Source organism: Trachemys scripta, chromosome 13 (assembly GCF_013100865.1).
Source record: "Trachemys scripta elegans isolate TJP31775 chromosome 13, CAS_Tse_1.0, whole genome shotgun sequence".
Lineage (NCBI taxonomy): Eukaryota > Metazoa > Chordata > Testudines > Emydidae > Trachemys > Trachemys scripta.
The window spans coordinates 1746835-1774727 of NC_048310.1; the positions used below are offsets into that span (position 1 = coordinate 1746835).

General features: G+C 44.9%; 1 protein-coding gene across 2 annotated transcripts in view; it reads right to left on the reverse strand.

The window, feature by feature from the left end:
- AP1G1 (adaptor related protein complex 1 subunit gamma 1) overlaps positions 1 to 27893 on the reverse strand; it is a 72173-nt gene that overhangs the window by 41564 nt on the left and 2716 nt on the right. For both annotated transcript variants that reach the window (XM_034788373.1, XM_034788372.1), the window contains exons 2-4: positions 12303 to 12427; positions 2703 to 2844; positions 2143 to 2239 (exon numbers count right to left, since the gene is read on the reverse strand). In XM_034788373.1, coding sequence (XP_034644264.1) covers positions 2143 to 2239; positions 2703 to 2844; positions 12303 to 12427 — 364 coding nt within the window. The remainder of the gene's footprint in view (positions 1 to 2142; positions 2240 to 2702; positions 2845 to 12302; positions 12428 to 27893) is intronic.

Consider the following 27893-nt stretch of genomic DNA (forward strand, 5'->3'; position numbering starts at 1 on the left):
ACCTGCTGCCAGGCTAGTGGCAGCAGGGAAATAAGCTGCTCCAGGCTGAGAGGCGGTGCTCCTTCCCATGGGGGAAACAGCCAAACCTGAGTGCCTGCTAGGGGAAGGACTGACACCCCAGGGCAACCAACAGGGAGACACCCTGCCCCAGCGAGGAGGCAGTGAAAGGTATCCACCAGTGGTTTTGTGTTTATCAGACTGTTTCCTTTTTGTTTGGTGGAGGATCACCCCTTAGGCTACCCTCAGGCCTGCCCTGAAAATATGACCAAGGGAGCACAGAAGGGGGAGTGGAGCGGATTACCCTAGGCCCACCACGGCCAGAGGGGGAAGTGCAAAATCTGGTGGGACGAAGGAGGTGCCTTGCCACACCAGCTTCTGGCAAACAGAGAGTAGGGACACCATTCCTGCCCATTCTGGCTAATAGTCATTGATGGACCTATCCTCCATGAACTTATCTAGTTCTTTTTTGAACCCTACTATAGTCTTGGCCTTCATAACATCCCCTGGCAAAGAGTTCCACAGGTTGACTATGCGTTGTGTGAAGAAATATACTTCCTTTTGTTTGTTTTAAACCAGCTGTCTATTAATTTCATTTGGTGACCCCTAGTTCTTGTGTTACGAGAAGGAGTAAATAACACTTCCTTATTCACTTTCTCCACACCAGTCATGATTTTATAGATCTCTATCATATCCCCCCTTAGTTGTCTCTTTTCCAAGCTGAAGGGTCCCAGTCTTATTAATCTCTCCTCACACAGAAGCCATTCCATACCCCTAATCATTTTTGTTACCCTTTTCCAATTCCAATATATCTTTTTTGAGATGGGGCGATCAAGATCTGCACTCTTATGCTGGTCTGACAGATTATGACGTGGCTTCACAGTACAATGCAAAGCCCTCCTGACATAATACTGGAGCTGACTGAAGTTCATTTTCCTTGGTACGTAAGGGAGGAAAGGAGAGCAGGATACTGGGATTCAGGAGACCCTGGGCCCAATTTCTTGCTCTGCCAAAGACTTTCCGTGTGACCTTGGAAAAGTCACAGTTCCTCACTTGTAAAAACAGGCACACTAATCCTTCCCTACCTCACAAGGGTGCTGTGAGGATAAATATATTAAAGACTGTGAGGTGCTGATACTGTTACCATTTTAATTAGTCTCTGCACTAAGTACTCCAATTAGAGCATTTTAAAACCTAAATAAGTTCACAATGTCCACATGTAGCACAGTCCACAAGCAACCTGCCCTTCCCTTCCCCCACAATCCCCCAGGTGTGCTGCAGCCTAACACCCCAATGAAATAAAATGACATGAACATGTTCACTAGAGAAGGAAACAAATGTTTACTTGGCTACCAGAGATACTGCTGCAGCTATGCATTGGTTTAAATGGGAAGGAACTACTTGTTAGGGCCACTCTCCACACAAGAGCCTCAGCTCTGAAACACAGCCTCTATTTGTGACTCCTTTATGGCATGCTTTAGTGCCCATCTATATCCCAACGATACTGCCCTTTCTTAACCAGCAATCTGCTGTGCAACTTAAGAACTGTCTGATTACTCTGCTCCAGTTAGCACTGCAGAGATCTCACGGCTTTGGGAATGCAAGCTGAACTCCATTCTGCTTCATCCATCAGTTCCAAGTTACCAGTAATCATCTCAGACAGAAGCTGACCTTTCAGATCCCAAGTGGAGTTTGCAGCCCTACCAGCTAGAAAATCTTTTGCCTTGCACAAAAAGCAAGAGTGACCTGAGTCAGAGAGACTTAATGGGGAACCTCAGAATGCCATCCTTACAGAGGAGAAACATACCACGAATCACATAATACAGTTTGCTAGAGTCCCAGATTCACCATATTTACTCTGTGTGTGATTCACCTGTCTTGAAATGAGAGTAGCAGGTACTTTGATAAATGAACGGAAAGACCATTTGATTACCCTGTAGCCTGTGCTGTGTAATTTCCTGCAGGAGCAAGAATCACATATAGCTCTATGCCTCCTGTAGCACACAGGACATTTGCTCTCTTTCTACAGAACTGGAAGGACACTGATCAGAAACCTGTATGACAACAAGGTAGATGATGGACGTGCACCACCCTGCATGGAGGAGCATTGCCGCCAAAGGCCTGGGCCTTGCCTGCTGACATTACCATGGTTCTTCTCATTCAGTAGGTTTTTGGTGGCTGGCAGGAACATCTCCATGAGTTCAGGCACCTTCCTAATGACATGCACAGCACACAGTGCTGCCTGCAAGAGAAGAGCAGCACAGTTAGCACACCCCTGCCTGTCACTGACTGCCCGCAGACTCCAAGCTTAACCATCTCCGGGCCAGAAACAGAGACTTCTTAAGAGGATCCACTTCTATATTAGGGCTAATTTGCACACTTAACTCACCTGGAAACGTGTTAACAAGTACATGTGCAAGAACATCTCTATACTGAGATAATCCTTGCCAATGCCTTATGGATTTGTTAGCTCTGTACCCACTGGGACAAGATTTCTATTCTGTCCAGACCACAGATACCACCCATGCTTTACCTGCATTGCAGACAAAGGGAAGTCTTTGGACGTTAGTTATCATGCTAGTACATGTACTCTCAGAGAAATAACTTGCTGATGTGCCCTATGCCACCCAGCACACTAAATATTAAAAGCCTTCTGTCCCAGGCTTTAGATTGTAAAGCAGCAGTTTGGAAACTTCCTGAGGTACCTTTTTCCTTAGGTAAGAGTTGGATGTTTTGAGGAGTTTCTCCACTTCTCCTGCCAGGTCTCTGCACATCTCAGAGGAGCCCATGCAGCCGAGGGTGCAAAGTGCCAGCCCCTGCACATACTGCGTGCTATGATTAAGGTCACTGCAAAAGAGACCAAGAACAAGCCTGTCAGCACTTGCACTTTACAGGACACAGGTGCAGGGAACTCTGCACATCAAGAAGCGAATCAGAATGCAGGTAAGCTGTGAAGCAAAGAAGTTAGTTATCCCATCTCCTAGAACTGGAAGGGACCTTGAAAGGTCATCAAGTCCAGCCCCCTGCCTTCACTAGCAGGACCAAGTACTGATTTTGCCCCAGATTCCCAAGTGGCCCCCTCAAGGATTGAACTCACAACCCTGGGTTTAGCAGGCCAGTGCTCAAACCACTGAGCTGGGCAGTTGAGTAAGAATGGGACGCTTCAGACACACGTGGCATAGTCGCCCACCACCACAGATTCACTTCTGGAGTCTTCAGGTATAGCTACAGTCACAAGTGAAATGGGCTGAATGACAGCAACACCAGTGCCTGGAGCCCAGCCCAGGAGAAACAGAGGCATGCAGAGTTCCACCCTACGTCACACCTGTATCTAAGCAACAGTTGACAGAACTGGCAGGTGAAAGCACAGGGCTCAAAAGCCATCAGAAGAGTGGCGGAAATGCCACTGTTGCAGACACCACGCTCTGTGCTGCCCCAGGCAGAGAGGCAGGCCCTGACCCCATTCCTGCTTCAGCAGAAACACACAAACCAGCCACAACAAAACAACTTTGCAGCATAGGATCCCAGCCCTTGACAAACAACAGGGAACTGTCTACAGCCATTACACTCACTTCACATAGCAGCGGACTGTGTGAACAGCTAGCCAATCCTGGGCATTACAAGGAAAAAGGGAATTTCAGATGTGTAAAGCTTCCCAAGTGATCCCCCCTGGCCCCCAGACTCTTCACCCGGAGGGAGGAGGGATAGCTCAGTGGTTTGAGCATTGGCCTGCTAAACCCAAGGTTGTGAGCTCAATCCTTGAGGAGGCCATTTAGGGATCTGGGGCAAAAATCTGTCTGGGGATTGGCCCTGCTTTGAGCAGGGGGTTGGACTAGATGACCTTCTGAGGTCCCTTCCAACCCTGATATTAAGAGGAAACAGGGCATGTGCCTCTCATCCCAGGCCCCTCTCCCACTGTCCAGGTGAGTGACAGGAATTCCTGCTCAGAGGAGATGCGGGTGGGGAAGGGGAAAGATATGCTGTCAGAACTGGGTCATGGGCAGCCTGTGGGTATGGAGTGAGTTGGTCAGTATTGGGGCCGAAGGTCAGAGATCAATCCGGAATTAGGTCAAAACTAAAGTCAGAGTCCATTACCAAATTGAGAGTGTGCGGTGAGAATCGGGGTCAGGCCAGGTCAGGATATTTCACTGGGGTCAGCAATGGTCTAAGGCTAGAGACAGTAAAATAGGATCAGGGTTGGGATGCGAGCCTAGATCAAAAGCCGGGAGGTCTGCATTGCTCAGACAACTCTAGGAAAGGGCTTCCTGATTTAGCTGGAGAGTCCCAGCCTACCAGGGAATCATGGAGAGCTATCACTCATGCCCCATAGGGTGGGACTTCCTGCAGGATTTAGCCTCTCAGTTCCACTTCGTGGCAACTGTGCCTAGGCCCTGTGGTTTCTTACATCACTCCCCCCCTTCAGGGCCCTTCTTTTCAGATTGCTGCGAGTTACAAAATTTCGGGATCCATTTGCTGCACTTCCCAATGATATTTGGTATACTGTGGTTGGAGGAGCATGACCTGCATATCTCCAGGAGGGGGAAGAGCATGGGACAGGACGGGGAAGAACTGAGCTTCTCTCGATGAACCTCATCAAATTCTCTTACCAGGTTAGGGGTGTGGACATGGGAGGCAGGTTGTCAAGTAAGCTCTTCAAGTCTATATGCTTCCCAGTCTACAAGGGAGGACAGGTGTCCCCAGGTGCATACGGAATTAAGGGTGGCATGCACCTCATACTCTTTATAGTCCTGGACTTTGACCAGTAGAAATGGAGGACTGGTTTGGCCAGGGAAGGGGTTATCACTGTAGGGTTTTAGGAGGGACATGTGGGGAACACATGGAATGTACCTTAAGGGATCAGGGATCAGCTGTAATTTGAAAGTGACACAGTTGACTTGCTGGCAGACCCAGAGGGTCCCAGGAATGAGCAGTCTAGCTCGCAAGAAGGTCTATTGTTCAGAAGATGCTTCAAAGTGAGACAAACTTTCTAGACAACAGTGGCTCCCAGGTGAGGGGTCCTCCTTCGAGGCAAACCAAACAAGGGAGATCAGATCTTAGTGAATAGCTGCACTGAGGAAATTACGGCGTTTGAGAAGATATGGTGGCACAACAGTAGGTTCCTTGCCCTCCTCACGATAGTACTGTCCTTTTCGTGAGAAGGCATCAGCCTTTCCATTTTGGGACACAGGTTGGTAGATGATGGTGAATTAGAACAGAGAAAACAGGGCCCACCTTAGCCGCCTTCAATTCAAAATTTGGGGCTTGCAGAGATATTCAAGCTTATGGTCTGTGAAGACCTAAATCCCCTTGAGGTGGTGGCACTACTCCTCGAACACAGTTTTAGTTGCAAGCAGCTCGTCTAGTATTTCGTAATTTATTTTTGCTAGGGTGAGCTTGCAAGAGATGACTAAAAATGTGCAGTGGTGCAAGACTTGCTGGGCGTGGAGCTTCTGAGAGAGTACCTCCCCATGGACCACGTTGGACACATTGGCCTCCACAACGAACACGCAGGTTGGATTGTGGTGCACCAGGATGGGAGCCATGGTGAAGGAGGAGTTGAGCTGGATGAAGTCATGCTGGGCGACGGCATTGTGGGCTTCGGGTGACCAAGTGAACCAAATGGTCTTACGAAGGAGTGAAGTCAGGGGAACCACTTTGCGTGAGAAGTCAGAAATAACCAACCAATAAAAACTGGCAAAGCATAGGAAGTGTTATAATTCACAGGGCTTCCAGGGAGCTACTAAGTCATGAATTGATGTTATCTTTTGGGAATCCATCTGAATGCCCCCTGGGGAGATGATATAGCCCAAAACTTCGAGGGAAGGCTGGTCAAAGAGGCATTTTTTCAGTTTGGCATATAGTCCATGCTTCTACAGCCTTTCTAGAGCAGATCCAACATAATGACACTGTTGTTCTTGGCTCTCGGAGAACATGAGGATAACATTGAGATAAATGACATTTATCCAATATGTCCTTGAACACGTCGTTCACAAAGTGTTGGAAAATTGCAGGGGCATTGGTCAGGCCAAACAGCACTACTGAATATGCGAAGTGTCTGTACAGGGCATGAAAGGCGGGTTTTCCACTCATTGGTGGCTCTTATATGCTCCCAGTGGTAAGCTCCCAAAAGGTCTTCCTTTGTGAAGATCCTGGCTGTTCGCACATGATTTAGCAAACCCAGGATAAGAGGCAGAGGATACTGGTTGTGGACTGTGACCTGATTTAGGGCTCAACAGTCCATGCAAAGACACAATGATCCATCCTCCTTCTGTATAAAAAGTACTAGGGCCCCTGCTGGGGAGGTAGATTGACAGATGAAACCCTTCTCAAGATTTTCTTGGACATAGTTGTGCACTGCTGCCAGTTTATGTATCAATCAATATGGGGCCTTCAATCTATGGCCTATGAAAGGCTGTGCAAACCATGGTCTTGGTGTGGGGGCAGGATGTCCACGATTTTTTTTCTCAAAAACATCATGTGTGTTCCTGGTATTTCTTTGAGAGACACTGTTTTGGGCTCAAGGCAATTTCTTTCTGGCTGGCCCAGGTTACCCCTAGAGTGGTAACAACCCTCCCTGAGGTTCAGGGATTGGCTCACAGCGGGGTTGCAGGCAGATTTTTTGGCAATAATAGGAAGAAATGTTGATGCTCTTCCCCCTCCTGGAGATATGCAGGTCATGCTCCTCCAACCACAGTATAGCGAATATTATTGGGAAGTGCAGCGAACGGAACCCAAAATGTTGTAACTTGCAGCAATCTCCCACGCCAACCTCGAAAAGAACAGTTTTCTGGGTTCCTGGACCGGATGACAGGGTAACCCATCAATTGTGGCTACCAGGTCCAGTGAAGGTTTGGGCTGAAGGAGAATTTGTAGAGTCTGGACCACCGTTGCATGTATAAAACTATCTGTGGCACCAAAGTTGATCCTGGCTAATTGCAGGGGAATTGAGTGCAAGTGAGGGTCCCAATGTTCTTCAGTAGAAACAAAGCTTAAGTTGCTGGCTTTCCTTTACCTCCATGATCAAACATTTGTGACCCAGATCCATCTACATCAGTTCAAGACCTGATTCCTCGGGCCTGTGCACAGTGGGTGGGCATAGCTGTGTTGGGCTCCCTTCATCTCCTCCTCTCACTTGCACACCCAGGTGTCAATACAAAGGAGAAGATCAATGAAGGTGTTGAGTCAGGTAGGTTTCTCTACATGAACTAGCTTGTCTTCTACCTCTTGGAACTGGCACAGTTGCACTGCCATATTCCACTAGACATTAGCTACCAGTCATCAGAAATGGGCGGCGTTAGAAGTGGCGGGCCCTTGCCTTGTCTAAGCTTCCAGAGGGCGGCCTATGCCAAGTGCACGTGGCATGGGTGGTCATCAAAAATGGCTGAGAATTCCCACAGGAGTCATCCCAGTTGGAGAGTACTGGGCTAACAGAGGGGAGGCCCAATCTAGCACTTCTCCCACAAGCAGGTTAATCCCCATCTCCACCTTTGCCTGGTTCATGGAGTACATTCAGGGATGTAGCTGGAAAAGCAGCGACACTGGACTCCAGAGAGATTACTGATGAACTCAGGAAGCTGAGTAGCAGATACCGTCTCCTCAGCTGCCCCGGAACCTGCATGGCACATGTAAAAGCCGAGCATTCTTTGGGAAGAGCTTTTGCTTTTCCTGCCAGACAGCTCGGGGTCTCAGGAGGGAGTCAAGTATCAGAGGGGTAGCCATGTTAGTCTGGATCTGTAAAAGCAGCAAAGTGTCCCATGGCACCTTATAGACTAACAGACGTATTGGAGCATAAGCTTTCGTGGGTGAATACCCACTTCGTCGGAGGCGTCCAACGAAAGCTCATGCTCCAATACGTCTGTTAGTCTATAAGGTGCCACAGGACTCTGTCGCTTTTTCAGGAGGGGAGGCGCAGTGCGTTTCCCATTCTCCAGCAGCAGCTCAGGCTGGCCCGGGGCTCCTCCAGCCATGAGAGGGTGGGGGGGTTGGGGCTCCTGCTGCGGGGCGGGGGTAGAGAGAAGGGACTGGGAGCTCTGGGGGGTGGGATTGGAGCGTCAGGCAGAAGGGGTGGGACCGGGGGGGCTAGCCTCCCCAAAGAGGGGGTCCACCCACCACTCATGGTGCTGATGGACAACTTCACTGTAGTTTCTCTCAAGCCTGGCACAGATTCTTGGAGGAGGTGAGGGGAGATAAGTGACAATATGGAAACACTTTCACCCCATCTGTCTCCCACTGAACAAGAGAAATGTTTTTGCCACAGCTTCCTCCACAACCAAAACTGCCTCAGGTTCTTGATGGGAGCAAAGATGCTCCTGTCTCCCAAACTCCAGCCCACAGGAACCTTAAGTGGCTATTAATGTTTGAATTCGCAGCAGCTTCTTGCCTACAGGAAGCCTCAGTTGCTACTGTCTCATCCCTTCTCCCCATCTCACCCCTCCTAGGAAACTACCTGAAAAGGACGCAGAGCTACTACCTGGAGAAAGGAGCGAACAGCACAGGATAGTTTAGTCCCTAGACACCCGAAAAGTACCTGGTTTTATTGCAGGATGAGTCATGCACCCAGCAGGGCCTGCCTAAAGACCAAGTTTAAAAAGAAGAAAAGGTGAGCCTCTGCAGTTTACAGACTCCCTGGTGGACTGGAGATGCCCTGAAAACATGTGCACCTCTACCTCGATATAACGCTGTCCTCGGGAGCTAAAAAATCTTACCACGTTATAGCGAACTTGCTTTGATCCACTGGAGTGTGCAGCCCCGCCCCCCCGGAGCACTGCTGTACCATGTTATATCCGAATTCATGTTATATCGGGTCGTGTTATATCAGGGTAGAGGTGTACGTAGCACATGGAATAGCAAGAGAGAACAGTGGAATTATGAGAACTTGTTTTACAGACTATTTGGCATTCAAGAACTAAAATCCCTTAATCTGGACATGAAGTAGTCAATAAATAAGCCTTTCCCAGTGCAGCAGGCTACAACAATCTTCCTCATCTGTCACCTAAAAGGACTTTTCCACACAACACAACACGCGCTCCCCACCCGCTGCCCAGGAACTCTTTGCACACTGGATATCATTCCTGGATATTACCAATGTGATCACTTATGTCACTGGATAATCCTAGATAACCATATGGAATACAAGTTAATACTTGTAATCATAGGTCTGCCTGCTATTGATCAATAATGCACATTTAGGGAGGGGTGTTTAGTTATCGCTTACTTTTAAATTACTTTGTTTTACAATGTTTTGAAAATAGCAATGCCTCTTGGAGGCCTGACAGACAACAGTTTGAAAACCAAGTCAGAGTCAGATCTCAAACGTGTCTGGGACTCAAATGGCAGAGACCACATAGGAAATAAAATTCCCTGCTCTGTTTTCCTCTCAGCTGGCCCTGTAATTGTGGAAAGATGGGATGTTACTACATTTCCTCAGATTCCCCCTAAAATCTACTAGATGACATTATCTTGGCTAGAGGAAGTAGTGTGAATGATAGTCAAGTGCCCAGGACAAGAAAAAGATGTTGCTGCACCCTGGAAAAATGCTAACATAAAAACAAATTAAGAAAACCAGATCTACTGATGTTCAGAGACTAAGTGCAGGGATCCAGCTATGAGAAAGAATAATGGCAAAAGCAGTTTGATGAAGGTCTCTGCATTACAGAGGTGTCTGGTAGTGACTTTATAATTAAGGTTGTGTTCCAAAATGGGCTTAAAATAGGACATAAACCAACTATTCTCAGAGAACAACAGGAATTTATCAGCAAGATATTTCACAAACAGTTTCCATGCCCTTTGGATTTTCTGTGTAGTTTGATTTCTCTGAACACATTTATAATGGGAAACCTCTGAATTTGGGCTCTGTCTGATTTTTTCCCCCTTGTCAGGTACTTTTCATAGATCAATCACCAATCTTAAAAATATTGTTTATTCATTCAAAAGGTGAGCGGTGTCTGCTGACTTGATCTCCTACAACAGATAAAGCTGTTTTAAACTATTTAGATTGACAGGAATTTTTAAGCAGCTATTCATGATACCACTGAAAAGTTTATGCATTGTGCACACACGCCTGATTGGAGGAGCTGTGGGGGTGGTACACAAACCTGACTGATGGGTCCCAGAAGCACACAAAACTCTGCATAAAATATTCTCTATCAGCAACTGTACTTTTGCCCCCTTCGTGTTCACTCCCTACCACCCCCTCCACACTCATCCAACCCATACCCCCAGGTAAGTATAAAAACCTCAACACACACACTGTAGTGAAGCAGTTAGGGTTGCTGCACACAAAGCATGCCTGACACCCACAAAAGCAAGGAAGTGAAAAGGTAAGCCACTTACTACAACATACCCTGCTCTCCTTCACCTACATTACCACAACTCCTGGACATCACAGACCATGTTGCTGCAACCTTAACTCTGCTCCCTTAGGGATGCCCGGCTTCCATCACTGTCTTAACCACCTATCTGCACTCCTATCTTCACCAAACTCCCAACACAACGAACTACTACACCAAACACCCATAAAAAGTGGTGGAAACAATCCGGTAAAGGAACATGTGCAGAAAAGCAAAAGGAAGGCAGGGTTAAGTTCGTGGCATGTGGTGTCCAGTAGTTATGGTAATGATAAGGTTGAGGATGGGATATAGGGTATGTGCTGCTACGTGGCTTAACTGCTCATTTCCTTGTTTTTACAAATTTGTCAGGTATGTGCTATGGGCAACAACTCCTCCACAAAGATTTGTGTATTAATTATTTTTAATTTTTGTATCACAGCAGCTACTGGGGTCTCCAGCCAAGATCTGGTCTCACTATAAACCCTACATAACACTGAAAGACAGTTGACACATTGAGTAACTTACAGTCTAGATTAAAACAGGACAAAGCGGTGGGGTAGCAGAAAGAGGAAGGTGAGGAGACAAAGATAATAGTCAGAAAAATGCCAGGTTATGTAAACCAGCTGTATGCACAATTCCCAACTTAACTCCCAGTACCTGTTCCCCTAAAATTAGACTTCTTTGGGGATCCTAATGTAAGTGGAAGGGGGCTAGCTGGAGGCAAGACATTTTCAGTGAAGGGTCTTCAGTTCAAAACTCCTTTGCTCACCCCACCACTTGGTACAACAGAGATATTCACATCTGAATTCAGAACAAGATGTAGGAAATCAATGTTCTCCTGTTGATGGGATCCCCTTTTGGGGGACAGGCAATGGCAGCAGTGAAGTCAGTCAGTGGAAACTGGGAGACTGAGATTTAATTTTTTATTTAGATTTCTCAGATACTCACCTGTGATTTGTGCCTAGAGTATCTGAGAAATCTAAATAAAAAAAATAAATCTTAATCTCCCAGCTCCCGTGACTGGCTTCCCCCCTTCCCCACCCTGAAAAAGGAGGCCTCATCAAAAAGAAAACACTGATTTTCTACACCTTGCTCTCCATTCAAACCTACTCGCCTTCAATAACATCCTTATGGAAGCCTCACAGTTTCCTGTCTGTTACTGTTCACAGCTCAGGGAGATTCCAAACCAGCTGAACACCACATCCCAGAAAGGTGCTGCCTTGCCCTTGCAGTCAACCAGTGCCCCATCACAACACCACACCCAACCAGGCCAAACTCTCAGAACAGAGTAGAGCTAGAGTCACACAACTTATCACCTATATTTATAAATACAATTGAGTCAGGGGACCAGTAAAAGATGGCTGCAGCACTGCTCAGGGCTTTAGCCTAAGGTCCAGTCTACACTACATATTGCAGCTGTGTTATAACCAGATCCTCTGAATTCAGTCATATGTATGGTGTGGATGAGCCCCAAGTGATTTCGTGCTACCCTTAATTATTCAATCAGGGCTTGCTCTGCTGCAAGATGAGAAGGTAACTGCCCCCTCAGCATCTCTAGAAGCTGTTCCACCAGCTACAGAAAGCCCATTACAACCATATTAGCTTCCTTTTCTTTTAAGGAAAGTTTTAATGACAGGATGGTCCATTCTCTCAGCCACTAATCACACACCATCACCAAGTAAATGCCCAAGACACGGAAGTTTCACGCATTCGGTGGCTCTCTGCTTACGCACCAAGTTTCAAAACCTTTTTAGGGCCATAGCAGCCTGGAGCTTAGCAGCAAGCAAACACGTAAGGTGACTCAAACATGGCCAGGGCACTGCTAGTGGCATTAGGGATTTCTAGACTGAAGTTCCCCCTTTTCAAACTAAATGCCAGTGGAGAATTGAGGCGTCCAAAAAGTTATTATCAGGAGCCTAACTGTGGTTCTGAATCCCTACACACATTTGTTGATGGGGAAGGAGAGGGTAGTCTTACTTCTTGATGCAGTTGGTCATGAGAAGATGGACATCCTGTCTCTCATCCAGTAGCAGCATGGCACCTAAGTACCCAATGCGCTTGTCTGTGAATTTCTGAGAGGCAATAAGTTTGAGGCACTCCAACTGCAAAAAAAACATAGATAAATCAGTATAAATCATACTCCTGTGCTGGGAGCAATAATAGTTTGCACTTGTATAGTATCTTCCGTCCAAGTATATCCAAGTGCTTCACAAAGTTAGTATTATCTCCATTTTAAAGATTAGGGAGAAAAGCAACCCATGACCTGCCTAAAGTCTCAGCAAGTCAGAAGAGAGCCAGGAACAAAACTCAAGTCTCTTGATGTAGCTACCAGACCATGCTGCCTCTCAGGGCTATGAAACTCTCTTAAAGTGTACTGGAGATCCATGGGCATGAACTAAAACAGGGTGACACAGAAGTCATCAGTAAGTGAAAGACATCATCCATCATCATTCAAGGCATACTATAGGTCTGCACAAATTAGAAATCCATTTCAATACCAGTCTAATAGAGAAAATCCATCATGGATACAGAGAGAAAAGAAACTGACAAACCCAATCTCTTTATATAATTGTATATTGGATTCATACCCCAAAATTCCAGCACCCATGAAATATCACCTATTAATTAAAAATGCACTTACTAATTGAGTGTATGTAAGGCACTTGACCAAACAAAAAGAGCAGATCTTGGTAATATTGAAAACAAAAAACAGTGCCTTCAAACAGAGGTAGAATAAGGAAGTTTTTAAATGTTGGGGCAAATGTCACTCTGATAAGTGGAAGGATTTCATTAGGATGGACAACCCTTAAAACAGATGTAAGTGATATATTAAAAAAATAAAATAAAGCATAATATGAGTTGATACAGATTGCTTAACTTTAACAACTTCCAGGGAAGAAAAGAACTAAAGCTATCAGTATTAGAAAATTGTATACACGTGCTTGAAGTTTCAGCAATCAAGATTACTGCTGGAATGTATAACCTCATGACTGTTTTTTAAAAACAAACTGCATAAAGCTGTTATGGAAAATAGACTGTAAATATGAAACAGCAGCAAAAGAATGGAATAAAATAATAGAAAAGGTTGGTGAGGTAATATCTTTTAATGGACCAACTTCTGTTGGTGAAAGAGAGAAGCTTTCAAGCTACACAAGTCCAGAACGGAAGAACTGTGTGTAGCTTGGAAGCTTGTCTCTTTCACCAACAGAAGCTGGTCCAATAAAAGATACATCTCACCCACCTTGTCTTTCTAATATCCTGGGACCAACACAGCTATAACACCACTGCAAATGGAATCAGATAATGCAAATTATAAGTACTGGCTCTAACACTAATCAATTAGTGCAAGTTCAGTACTATATAACATACTATAAAGTATGTCTCTCCATCTCTATATAACAAAATATATATTACCCCGGATATCTATATGAAATGCAAAATAGCCAGGTTGGGAACTCTGGATGGTAAAAAAAATTGAAAACCATCCTGAAAGAAGAAAAAATATTAGAGATAGAACTCAACAGGACTTCAAGACACATACTGTACTGAGAAACTGCATGTTAAAAGGACTCAAACTGGGAGTAAAGAAGCTAGTTTTGCTCTTGCTCTTTATACCAAAAAAGGCAAACTTAAATTTGTGGACCCAGACGATTACTATTATAGCTCACTGGAAAAAACTATTAATACAATATCTTGTAGTGGAAGACAAACATTATGAAAACAGCGCAAGAGATTTTTTTTTTAAATGGATAAAAGTAAAAGTATACATTGCACACAAAAACAATATAATAGAAATACTGAAATCACAGAGATGCTTTGATATAGACATGGTAATCCTATAGTTATAGGATAGTCAAGAAGGATATACACAGAGGACACCTGAATTACATAACCACTCCTCCTCTAGCTCTCTCTTTCTTCTGCTGACACTGTGCACTCCTGCCTCACTGGGGGAACATTTAGGTTCCCACAATGAAAATAAATATATATTTAACCATTTATATTAATCATATTACATTTGTGTTTAAATAATTGGGGGAGAGGAGAAATGGTAATGATATATGGCCAATATACAACACATTGATGAATATTGTTAATTCTGGAATAAGACATTATAATGGGCTGCATGGCGTGCCCTTGCGTATCCAACCCCTTGGCCCCGCTCCTCACAAACTCAGGGACACTCCACGCTGGTGCAACACCCAGGCCCTTTATTTGTGTCTGTTTTCCACCACCAGTGTCCTACTATATACAGGCTATTTACAGTGCCTTGGCCTAACAGGCCTGGTCACCAACAGAGTAGCAGGCTCCTAATCTCCCTGAGCCTCCCGACTCTCGTGGTCTCCGCCCCGCCTTCTACTCACTTCCTCCAAGCCTTACAGCTCCTACCTAATGAGGCTGGCAGGTGCAGTCAGTGATTAGGCAAACCTAGGCTATTTACCCAGCCCCAATCTATTCCCCTGATTGGGGCTGAAGTAGCAGGAGCTGATGGAGGCTTCCCCAGCAACGTCCTGTCACAGACATGTACCTATACAAAACAAGACAATATAAAACTAATGTCTTGCTATAAATAATCTTAAATATTAAAATAAAATATTCCTCTCAAAAAAACCCATCATAACAGTGAATTTAAAGGCAGACAGAAAAGATCTGCACAGTAGAAATCCTATTATATAAACTAACTGGGAATTGAGACGTTCATAAAACGGAACATCTCAAAGTTACAACAGGTATGGTGCACTGCACTGCTTTCTCCTTGTTCTTCAAAACCACTGCAAAGTGACAGCCATTGCAATGTGAAGGGATGTTGACTTGCTCTTCATCAATATCACTTCTTAGGTGACTTTCTCCCACCCCAAGTCAAGAAAAATGGCCCATATGGTGCTCAAAAATCACTGTTTGTAAAATGGAGGTTCTAATGTAATAAAAATAATGTAAACTATTTAAAATCACAACCCAATCAAAATGTGTAGCCTTACTGTGGCAATTTGGGTGATGTGCTGCACCTTTGAGGTACCTACCCTAGAGCAGCGTTTCTCAACCTTTTTGATACTAGGCACTGGCTTTCTGCCTTTCTAAACTGTGTCAGGGAGATCTCAGGGACTGGTGTCAGTCCATGGACCAGTCATTGAGAAACACTGCCCTAGAGAACATTTCAACATATACTAACCCATATCCTAAAACAAGCTAAATTAGAGATTAACTGGTCTGACAATTTAGAAGAGAGATTGGTAATTCACTGAATACGAAGCTTGCAAAAGGAGGTTTGATGGCTGGCATGTTTCTACATCACAGCGCACACAGGCCCCATCTACACTAAGAAACTGAGCCAGATTTTGAAACGACTTTTAAATACAGTATCTCCTCACTTAACGTTGTAGTTATGTTCCAGACAATCAACAAGCAGGAACTGGTCTTGTGGTTCCCAGACCAGGTATATATAAACCTCACAGGAGGAAAAGCAACTCAGGCCTGGTCTACACTACCAAATTAGGTTGATGTAAGGCAGCTTATGTCGACCTAATTCTGTAAAATGGAGCTCCCACCGATGTAAGTCACCCACTACATCGACACAATAATGCCACCTCCACAAGAGGCGTAGCACTTTGGTCGATGTAGTAGGGCGACGCGTTACATACATCGCCTGTTTGTCATCCCTGCACAGGGCTAACAGCTGGAGCCACTGCCAGTGTCTCACAATGCCCCACACAGTTAAATCAGTGGAAGCGCTCCGGATGAGGACATACACTGCCAACAGAAGCAGCACAGTGAGGATGTGAAACGCCACTTTAATTACTGTGGTGGCTGTACGTTGACTTAATTTTGTAGTGTAGACATGTCCTTAGTCTGCTCAATGTCACTCCAGGGCTTGGAACTCGCTCCTGCCTGACAGTGGCAAGACTCCTCAAGCCTTAGCCTGCTCTAGCCTTGCTCTTATTCTCTCTCTGTACCTACTCCTGCTCCAGCCCTGCTCTTGCTGCTGCCCTGGACTCCTGATTCCAGCTCCAACCACTAGGCCTGACCATCCCCATTCCAGTTTCTGACAATTTGAGCAGACCCAGTTGGGCTCAGTGGCCAAGATGGATCTCCTATGCCAGTAGGTACCCCATACAATTAAAATGAAGTCTCCAGGCAATCCTGCCACTGATATGGCAGAACTAGTTCAAGGTCTCCAGAACCAAGTGGCCTAGCTACAACGCAAAAATGCCTTCTTATGTTCGCAGGTCCCAGGTCCCCTCGTGCCATCAGGCACAACAGCCCAAAGTCCAGGCCCAAAGATCCCACTATCAGAGAAATTTGACGGGAACCCATCAGACATTTTGAGGGTTCCTCAGTCAATGTCATCTGCTGTTCTGTTGGGCCCACCCATGTACCCAAACAACCAGACCAAGGTAGGGATCATCACCAGCCTATTGACAGGCAAAGCACTGGATTGGGCAAGGAGACCCGATTCTCAATGACTTTGATGAATTCGTTTGTGTCTTTTCATTCATGTTTGATGACCCACACTGTGCCTGCTCTACCAAAGTTACCCTACAGTCACTCAAACAAGGCCCCCGTCCTGTTGCAACCTATGCCACCCACTTCCGTCATCTGGTCTCAGACATGGCCTGGAATGAATCAGCACAGATTTATCATTTCTATCTAGGCCTGACCGATGAGATTAAAGACAAACTGGCCCGGGTTGATACCTCCACAGCACTGCTGCCCTACATGAAGCTATGTATCCAAATTGACAACCGTTTGAGTGATGCCAGGAAAGAAGGAAGGTACACACTCGGTCCCTGCCTAGTCTTGTCCCATTCCTGCCACACACACACAGGCAATTGCTGAACCCGAACCCACGCAGGTAGACCTGACAAGACGGCGCCTCTCAGATCGAGAGAAGGAATATCGTCATCTGAATTACCTCTGCCTGTATTGTGGGGAACGAGGCCACTTTGCCACCAAGTGTCCCCTCAAGTCCTGTCTCAGGGCTGGTCTGGGAAAATGGGCAGGTTCAGTCTCCTTAGAGGGAACGCAACCAGACAGAATGACAGGATTGGATTCCCCAAACAGAACTCCTTTGCTACCTGTGTGTATCCTAACAGCCAAGGACAATGGCCAATCCCACCTTCAAAAGATGGCACCCTGCACCTCTGCGTAGACTATTGAGTGCTCACCAGTATCACCATCAAAAATAAATATCCTTTCCCATTGATCAATGAACCACTATAGAGTCAGCCCAGCTAAAATTTTCATTAAACTCGACCTACGTGGCACCTATAATCTAGTCCACATCCGAGAGAGCGATGAATGGAAAACAGCTTTTCATACCTGGTATTGACATTTTGAATACCCTGTCATGCCTTTTGGTCTCTCCAATACCCCTGCCACATTCCAGCACGTGGTCAATTACATCTTCAGAGATGTTCTGAACCAGTTTATCATAATTTATCTAGACATCCTTTTTTTTTTTTTTTTTTTTTTTTAGAGAACCCAACAGTTACTACGTGAACTTCTCCAAGCACACGGTCTGTATGGGAAACCTGAAAAATGTGAATTTGATTGCACCTCTATGAACTTCTTGGGTTATACTTAGGGCTGTCAATTAAAAAAATTAATCGCAATTAATCACACTGTTAAACAATAATAGAATACCATTTATTTAAATATTTTTGGATGTTTTCTATATTTTCAAATATACTGATTTCAATTACAACAAAGTGCACAGTGCTCACTTCAAATATTTGCAATCAAAAATAAATATACACTGTAAAAAAAAAACAAGAAATAGTATTTTTTAATTCACCTAATACAAGTACTGTAGTGCAACCTTTTTATCATGAAAGTTGAACTTACAAATGTAGAATTATGTACCAAAACTGCATTCAAAAATAAAACAATGTAAAATTTCAGAGCCTGCAAGTCCACTCAGTCCTACTTCTTGTTCAGCCAATCGCTCAAACAAGTTTGTTTACGTTTGCAGGAGATAATCCTGCCCACTTCTTGTTTACACTGTCACCTGCTTTCTCATGGCACTGCTGTAGCCGACATCGCAAGAAATTTATGTGCCAGATGCACTAAAGATTCATATGTCCCTTCATGCTTCAACCACCATTCCAGGGGACATGTGTCCATGCTGATGATGGGTTCTGCTCAATAACAATCCAAAGCAGTGCGGACTGACACATGTTCATTTTCATTATCTGAGTCACCACCAGCAGAAGGTTGATTTTTTTTTTTTTTGGTGGCTCGGGTTCTGTAGTTTCTCCATTGGAGTGTTGCTTTTTTAAAACTTCTGAAAGCATGCTGCATACCTCGTCCCTTTCACATTTTGGAAGGCACTTCAGATTCTTAAACCTTGGGTCGAGTGCTGTAGCTATCTTTAGAAATCTCACATTGGTACCTCCTTTGCATTTTGTCAAATCTGCAGTGAAAGTGTTCTTAAAATGAACAACATGTGCTGGGTCATCAACCGAGACTATAACATGAAGTATATGGCAGAATGCTGGTAAAACAGAGCAGAGGATATACAATCTTCCCGAAGGAGTTCAGTCACAAATTTAATTAATGCATTTTTTTTTAAACAAGCGCCATCAGCTTTGAAGCATGTCCTCTAGAATGGTGGCCCAAGCATGAAGGGACATACAAATGTTTAGCATATCTGGCATGTAAATATCTTGCAATGCTGGCTACATAAGTGTCATGCAAATGCCTATTCTCACTTTCTGGTGACTTTGTAAATAAAAAGAGGGCAGTATTAGGGCCTATAAATGTAAACAAACTTGTTTGTCTTAGCAATTGGCTGAACAAGAAGTAGCACTGAGTGGACTGTTTTGTTTTTGAGCACAGTTATGTAACAAAACAAAAATCTACATTTGTAAGTTGCACTTTCAGGACAAAGACTGCACTACAATACTTGTATGAGGTGAATTGAAAAATACTATTTATTTTGTTTATCATTTTTACAGTGCAAATATTTGTAATAAAAAATAATATACAATTACAACACAGAATACAATATATATGAAAAAGTAGAAAAACATCCAAAATATTTAATAAATTTCAATTGGTATTTTCTGTTTAACAGTGTCATTAAAACTGCAATTAATCGCGATTAATTTTCTTTAGTTAAATCACATGAATTAACTGCGATTCATCGACAGCCCTAGGTATACCATCTCTCGTTTCCTCTATGCTAATTAGCAGAGCTGCGCACATCCAGCAGCGTGTTCAGGTGCCCCTTGCCACCCGCTTTGCAGCCACATTGCTCCAGAGCCCCTCCTGCTAGCTGTGCAGAGCGGAGGGGAGAGGAGAGGTGCTGATATCACCCCTTTCCCCTGCCCCTGAAACCCCATCTCTGCAGAGCAGGGGAGAGGGGATAGGGCTCAGGACTGGGAGCAGGAGAGAGCCGCTGTGGTCTGAGATCTGAATGAACCTTCCGGGTAGTAAGTGAGAGCCTTAGAGACAGCGCATGGTCTCAGAGACTTCCCTCATCTCCCCAGAGCAAGGGCGGGGGGACAGGGCTCAGGAGCAGGAGAACTTTCAGTGAGTGCCTCAAAGAGGTAGTGCACGGCATCTCTCAGAAACTTCCTAGCAGCCAGCACAGTGTGTGTGTGTGTGTGTGTCTCTCACACACACACACACAGTCTTTTACACTCACCTCCCAAGACATACGTGTGTTATTGTTATTTCTTGGTACTTCCTGCAATGCACATATATTCTCTGTCATTTTATTCTTTCCAAGTGTGTTATTTTAGGTTTTTGATTGGTCAATGCATTTCATCATTTTTATTTCTGTCTTACACTAAAATTTAATTCTTTGACTAGTGAGTTTTAAAATGCCTAACCTCTCCTGGCTGGAATAATTATCCCCTATGGTAACTTTTTGAAAACATATATTATGTCTTGTTTTTTTGTTTCTACTCGTGGATCACACCTGCACATTACCTCAGTGCACGTAACTAAATGTATTCCGCACATGGATGGAAAAAATTAGAGGGAACATTGCATCTCTCCCAGCAGAATAAGTTTGGATGTCAAAAAGATCTCTGCAGTTTTGAGTTGGACAATCCCCAAGAACATCTGCGATGTTCAGTGCTTCTTAGTGCTTGCCAGCTTCTCTAGATGATTCATCCAAGTTATCTCACAATTGATATTTCCACCTACTCAGCTGTTATGGAAGAAATCTGCTTTCAGCTGAACTCTAGAAGCCCAAATGGGTTTTGATCAGGTGAAGAAAGCGTTTACTTCTGCCCCCATCCTAATATACCTGGATCCATCTAAACCCTTTGTCATTGAAACAGATGCCTCCAGTTACATGATTGGAGCTGTATTATCTCAGCATCATGGACCCTTGAATTACTCCTCCATTGTTCCTTGTATTCTAGGAAGCTGACACCCAAGGAACAAAATTATGAAATCTACAATAAGGAGTTATTAGCCATCAAGACTGCATTTCAGGAGTCATGCCACCACCTAGAATGTGCACGCTTTCCAGTCCAGGTGTCCACAGACAAAACCTGGAACATTTCCAAAAGCTCACAACCCTCAACCAATGTCAGATACATTGGTCCCTCTTCTTCTCTAGATTTAACTTCACTCTGGCCTACCAACCCAGTACCCAAAATGGCAAACCTGATGCATTATCTCACAAGGGCGAAAACCTAGATAAGAGAGATAACCGTCCCAAATCTGCCACTGTATTGAAGCCCTGCCATTTTATAAATGTGTTGGACATACCAATCTTTTGGCTCTTGTGAAGTCCACATTGCCCAATGATCCGCTTGCAGTGACATGGACATCAGTCAATTCTGACCCAAACTTCTTGATCAAAAATGAAGAACTCTGGTTGAAGGATTGCCCTTATGTCACCAACAGACGACCCCATCTAGCTGTACTCCAGCTAGGCCACTATTCCCCTCTGGCAAGTCACTTCGGGTACTGGAAGACAGCAAAGCTGATCTCCTGCTACTTTTGGCCAAAACTATTCTCCTCCATCAAATCTTACACAACTTCCTGGGAGGTGTGTTGCCAGATGAAGATCCCCCATGAAGATCCCACTTCCAACCCCATCCCAACCCTGGGCCTCTATCTTGATGGACTTCATCACTGACCTCCCCATTTCACAGGCCTGCACAGCTATACTGATAGTCATCGACCTCCTCACTAAAATGGCGCACTTTGTGCCTTGTCAGAAGATCCCCACTGCAAAAGCGACACTCACTTATTTTTTGACCACATCTTCAAGTTCCACAAGTTACCAACTGACATTACATACAAATGTTGGCCACAGTTTATCTCCCAGTTTTGGAGAGAATTGTTCAAACACCTGAAAATTACCCCATGCATTTCCTCTGCCTACTACCTCCAGACAAATGGAGGAACAGAACAGGTAAGCCAAATTCTAGAACAATATCTTTGCTGCTTCATTAACTACCATCAAGATTGCTGGGTCCAGTTCCTGACGTTCGCCAAGTTCGCTTACAATAATTCTGATCACAAATCAACCCTCCAAAACCTCTTCTATTCCAATTATGGCTTCTGCCCCCATTTCATCCATCTTTACCACCAGCCTTCTGTGTCCCTGCAGCCTCCAATTTGGTTCAACACCTCCACTGCATTCAAGAAGAATTAAAATCACACTTAAACTTGGCTAAGGAGAACTACAAAAATATGCTGACTTTCATTGACGGGACCATATTCCCATGGCAGTCGGAGACACAGTATGGCTCTCAACTCAACAGTTGGACATCTTCCGACCCTCAAGGAAATTAGACCACCATTACGTTGGCCCATTCCAGATCATTCAACAGATTAACCCAGAGGCCTTCAAGCTCCAGCTACCCCGTAACATGACGATACATCCAGTATTTCATGTTTCCTTGTTAAAGAAATATTTGGACAACTCCTTTCCTAGTTGCACAAAAACTTGTCCATGCCCCATCTTGGTTCAGGGGCAGGAAGAATATGTGGTAAGACAGATCTTGGACTCTGGGCTCCTCAGAAGACGACTGATGTACCTCGTGGACTGGGAAGGGTATGGACCAGCTGACTGTTCGGGAAGCTGCCAGTAACATACATGCACCCATCCTCCTTCATGAATTCCATCGATTGCAACCCAGCAAGCTGGGTCGAAAGACATTGGGGAAGTGCATCAAGGAGGGGTTAATGTAAGGTGATGAGTCACTCCTGTGCTAAGCTCCAGCCAATTCACAAGCCAGAAACTGGTCTTGTGTCTCCAGACTATGTACATAAAGCTCCCAGGAGGAACAGCAATTCAGTCTGCTCAGCTTCACTTCAAGGCTTGGAACTTGCTTCTGCCTAAGAGTAGCATCAGGCTCCTCAAGCCTTAGCCTGCTCCAACCTTGCCCTTGCTCCCGCCCTGCTTCAACTCCACCCTGGACTCCAAATTCCAGCTCCAACCACTAGGCCTGACTGCTCCAGCCCCAACCACTAGGCCTGACAACCCCCACCACAGTTTCTGACCATGGCAACCTGGATGTGTGGAAGAAGACAAATATGACAACATGCTCTTGAACAGGGGTTACAGGAGGGAAAGTGGAATTTACAATGATTGAGAAGGTAAAAGTTTGAGGGCAGAAATTAGCTCAATTTGCATCACTGAGATGGGGCTGATGGAAAATCCAGGATGAGAAAACAGTCCAGAGATGCAAGACTGAACAGAGAGGAGAGAAGTGGGAGCCACTAGCAAAAGTTAAAAAAAGTAACTGAACATGTGAGTTTGGACGAGGCCATCCAGATATAAGATGCAGGGCACTGGATCTCCAGTTCTCTCATTCTGCTGATCCTTTACAAGAGAACGATTCCTCCATGGACTCTTCTCTCCCAACTTCCCAATCTGCAAAGTTCTCAAAATGTTTTCTTGTACAACCCCCCAGGAAAAACGCTGCAGAGTTCCAAGAGACGTGAATCACAGTTTGAGAACCAACAATAAGAACATAAGAATGGCCCTACTGGGTCAGACCAAAGGTCCATCCAGGACAGTATCCTGTCCTCCGACAGTGGCCACTGCCAGGTGCCCCAGAGGGAATGAACAGAACAGGTAATCATCAAGTGATCCATCCCCTGTTGCTCATTCCCAGCTTCTGGCAAACAGAGGCTAAGGACACCATCCCTGCCCAGCCTGGCTAACAGCCATTGATGGACCTATCCTCCATGAATTTATCTAGTTCTTTTTTGAACCCTGTTATGGTCTTGGGCTTCACAACATCCTCTGGCAAGGAGTTCCACAGGTTGACTGTGCGTTGTGTGAAGAAATACTTTCTTTTATTTGTTTTAAACCTGCTACCTATTAATTTCATTTGGTGACCCCTAGTTCTTGTGTTATGAGAAGTAGTAAACAACACTTCCTTATCTACTTTCTCTACACCAGACATGATTTTATAGGCCTCAATCATATCTCCCCTTAGCCGTCTCTTTTCCAAGCTGAAAAGTCCCAGTCTTATTAATCTCTCCTCATACGGAAGCCGTTCCATACCCCTAATCATTTTTGTTGCCCTTTTCTGAACCTTTTCCAATTCCAATATATCTTTTTTGAGATGGGGCGACCACATCTGCACGCAGTATTCAAGATGTGGACGTACCATGGATTTATAGAGAGGCAACATGATATTTTCTGTCCTATTATCTATCGCTTTCTTAATTATTCCCAGCATTTTGTTTGCTTTTTTTGACTGCCGCTGCACATTGAGTGGATGTTTTCAGAGAACTATCCACAATGACTCCAAGATCTTTTTCTTGAGTGGCAACAGCCAATTTAGACTCCATCATTTTATATGTATAGTTGGGATTATGCTTTCCAATGTGCATTACTTTCCATTTATCAACATTAAATTTCATCTGACATTTTGTTGCCCAGTCACCCAGTTTTGAGAGATCCTTTTGTAGCTCTTTGCAGTCTGCCTGGAACTTAACTATCTTTAGTAATTTTGTACCATCCGCAAATTTTGTCACCTCACTATTTACCCCTTTTTCTAGATCATTTATGAATACATTGAATAGAACTGGTCCCAGATCAGACCCTGGGGGACACCACTATTTACCTCTCTCAATTCTGAAAACTGACCAGTTATACCTCCCCTTTGTTTCCTATCTTTTAACCAGTTACCAATCCATGAGAGGACCTTCCCTCTTAACCCATGTCAGCTTACTTTGCGTAAGAGCCTTTGGTGAGGGACCTTGTCAAAGACTTTCTGAACATCTAAATACACCATGTCGATTGGATCCCCTTGGTCCACATGCTTGTTAACCCCCTCAAAGAATTCTAGTAGATTGGGGAGGCACGATTTCCCTTTACTAAAACCATGTTGACTCTTCCTCAATAAATTATGTTCCTCAATATGTCTAACAATATTGTTCTTTATTATAGTTTCAACCAATTTGCCTGGTACTGAAGTCAGGCTTACAGGCCTGTAATTGCCGGGATCACCTCTGGAGCCCTTTTTAAAAATTGGCTTCACATTAGCTATCCTCTAGTCATCTGGTACAGAAGCGGATTTAAATGAGAGGTTACAGACTACAGTTGTTAGTTCTGCAATTTCACATTTGAGTTCCTTCAGAACTCTTGGGTGAATACCATCTTGTCCTGATAACTTATTGCTGTTTAATTTATCAATTTGTTCCAAAACCTCCTCTAATGACACCTCAATCTGGGACAGTTCCTCAGCTCTGTCACCTAAAAAGAATGGATCCGGTTTGGGAATCTCTCTCAGATCCTCAGCCGTGAAGACCGATGCAAAGAATTCATTTAGTTTCTCTGCAATGGCCTTATTATCCCTGAGTGTTCCTTTAGCACCTCAATCATGCAGTGGCCCCACTGGTTGTTTAGCAGGCTTCCTGCTTCTCATGTACTAAAAAAAAAAAATTACTATTACTTTTTGAGTATTTGGCTAACTGTTCCTCAAATTCTTTTTTGGCCTTCCTAATTGTATTTTTACACTTCAGTTGCCAGTGTTTATGCTCCTTTCTATTTTCCTCACTAGGATTTAACTTCCACTTTTTAAAGGATGCCTTTTCGCCTCTCGCTGCTTCTTTTACTTTGTTGTTTAGCCACGATAGCTTTTTTTCGGTTCTCTTACTATGTTTTTTAATTTGGGGTATACATTTAAGTTGAGCCTCTATTATGGCGTCTTTAAAAAGTTTCCATGCAGCTTGCAGAGATTTCACTTTTGGCACTGTACCCTTTAATTTCTGTTGAACTAACCTTTTCATTTTTGTGTAGTTCCCCTTTCTGAAATTAAATGCTAGTGTTGGGCCGCTGTGATTTTTTTCCTGCTACAGGGATATTACATTTAATTATATTATGTAGAGAGATGGGGGGGACCTCAAAGTAGGAGCGGGTGGGAGGGGGACGGGACAGCTCAAGTCTTCCCTCTTTGGGAACCAGCTCTAAAGGAACAATGAAGTAATCATAAAAGAGCACTCTGGGATTCATCTCCAGACGTGTGTATGTGAAATATCGGATTGCTAAAATTCACCCTGAGAAACAGCTGGTGAGCTCCAGTGTCATGTAAACACAAACTGGCAAAGCTCTATTCAGTAACATAACCAGACTGAAGCTCTCACCAGATCTAGTGAATGGAAGAAACCTTGATACCAGCATATCCATTTCATTTAGAGGAAAGACAATACAGATTCTGCTTTCCTTTTCTAATTGATATGTCAGCAAAGCAAGACATGTAGGTAGGCTTGGAAGGAAGCAGTTCTGCCCTTCACCTTCTCTGGCACATTTTCCATGTTAGTCCCTCTTTTTTGGCTACTCCCTCAAACTCCAAGTCCCCCAAACCTCAAGCTGATGCCAGGAATGTGATCACTGCTGGGGACTGAGCAAGAGGGGAACTGCAGTCCAAGTTAAACGCAGGCCTTCACAAGGCCGTTCATTTTCTCCTTGTTTGATTTTTCTCTCTGCACGCTAATAACTTCCTATTCTGGGATACTAAAGTCTTGAACTCCTATCAACGAGAAGATTTCACTGCCGGGCTGTCATAACTATAAAGGGAAGGGTAACAGCTCTCCTGTGTACAGTACTATAAAATCCCTCCTGGCCAGAGACTCCAAAAAGCAGCTCAGGTAACCTGGCTGACACCTGACCCAAAGGACCAATAAGGGGACAAGATACTTTCAAATCTTGGGGGGGGGGGGGGGAAGGGGGTTTTGTTTTGGCCTTTTTTTGGGGGGGTTGTTCGCTCTTGGGACTAAGAGGGACCAGACAGCAATCCAGGCTCTCCGCATCTTTCTGAACATGTCTCTCATATTTCAAACTTGTAAGTAAACAGCCAGGCAAGGTGTGTTAGTTTACCTTTGTTTTCTCAACTTGTAAATGTATCTTTTACTAGGGTGTTTACCTCTGTTTGCTGTAACTTTGAACCTAAGGCTAGAGGGGGGTCCTCTGGGCTCTTTAAGTTTGATTACCCTGTAAAGTTATTTTCCATCCTGATTTTACAGAGATGATTTTTACCTTTTCTTTAATTAAAAGCCTTCTTTTTAAGCATCTGATTGATTTTCCTTGTTTTTAGATCCAAGGGGGTTGGATCTTGATCCACCAGGAGTTGGTGGAAGGGAGGAGGGGGAATGGTTAATTTCTCCTTGTTTTAAGATCCAAGGGGTTTGGATCTGTATTCACCAGGGAATTGGTGAACAGTCTCTCAAGGCTACCCAGGGAAGGGAATTAGCATTGAGAGTGGTGGCAGCGGACCAGATCTAAGCTGGTAGTTAAGCTTAGAAGTTTCATGCAGGCCCCCACATTTGTACCCTAAAGTTCAAAGTGGGGAAGCAGCCTTGACACGGGCAGAGCATTTCTTAAGCAGTTCCCTGATCCTGACACAAAGCAGGAGCACTCTTCACTTGCCATCTGCAGGCCAGAGTGGAGAACACCTCCTTCATAGAGCCAGCACTTTGCCATGTACTCCCAGTTCTCTAAAGAGCAGAGTGGTCAAAGCTTTGCCCATTACTGACCCTGAGAGCCTCCTGTGGCAATCTCCCCTCCCAGCTTACTGGCCCCACCCTTTTCCTGTGGCAACCACATCAGAATAGCCACCCTGGCTCAGACCCAAGATTCTTTAGTCCATTACCCTCATCTAGGGTTACCATATCTCATAAATAAAAAAAGAGGACCCTCCACGGGCCATGGCCCTGCCCATTTCCCCACCCTAGCCCCGCCCCAACTCCACCCCTTCCCCCACCCTAACTCCGCCCCCTCCTCCCTCCCACTCCCAGCCAGGGGGAAAGGGCTGCCCCAGTGCTACCAGCATCACGGTTTCCCGGGCAGCCCCCAGACCCTGCGCCCCCAGCCGGCGCTTCCCCAGCGCAGCTGGTGCCCGGGAGGGGAAACGCCCAGCCGGGGGCGCAGGGTCTGGAGGCTGCCCAGCAAACCGTGAAGCCGGTAGCGCTCGGGCTTTGGGCAGCCCCTATGCCTCCGGACCCTGTGCCCCCAGCCGGGCACTTCCCCGCCGGGGCTCCGGCGGCTCTGCGTAACTTACACTGTATAAGTTACACAGAGCCGAAGAGGAGCAGAGCCTCCGCAGCTGGAGGCTCTGCTCCTCTTAGGCTCTGTTTAAGAGCCGG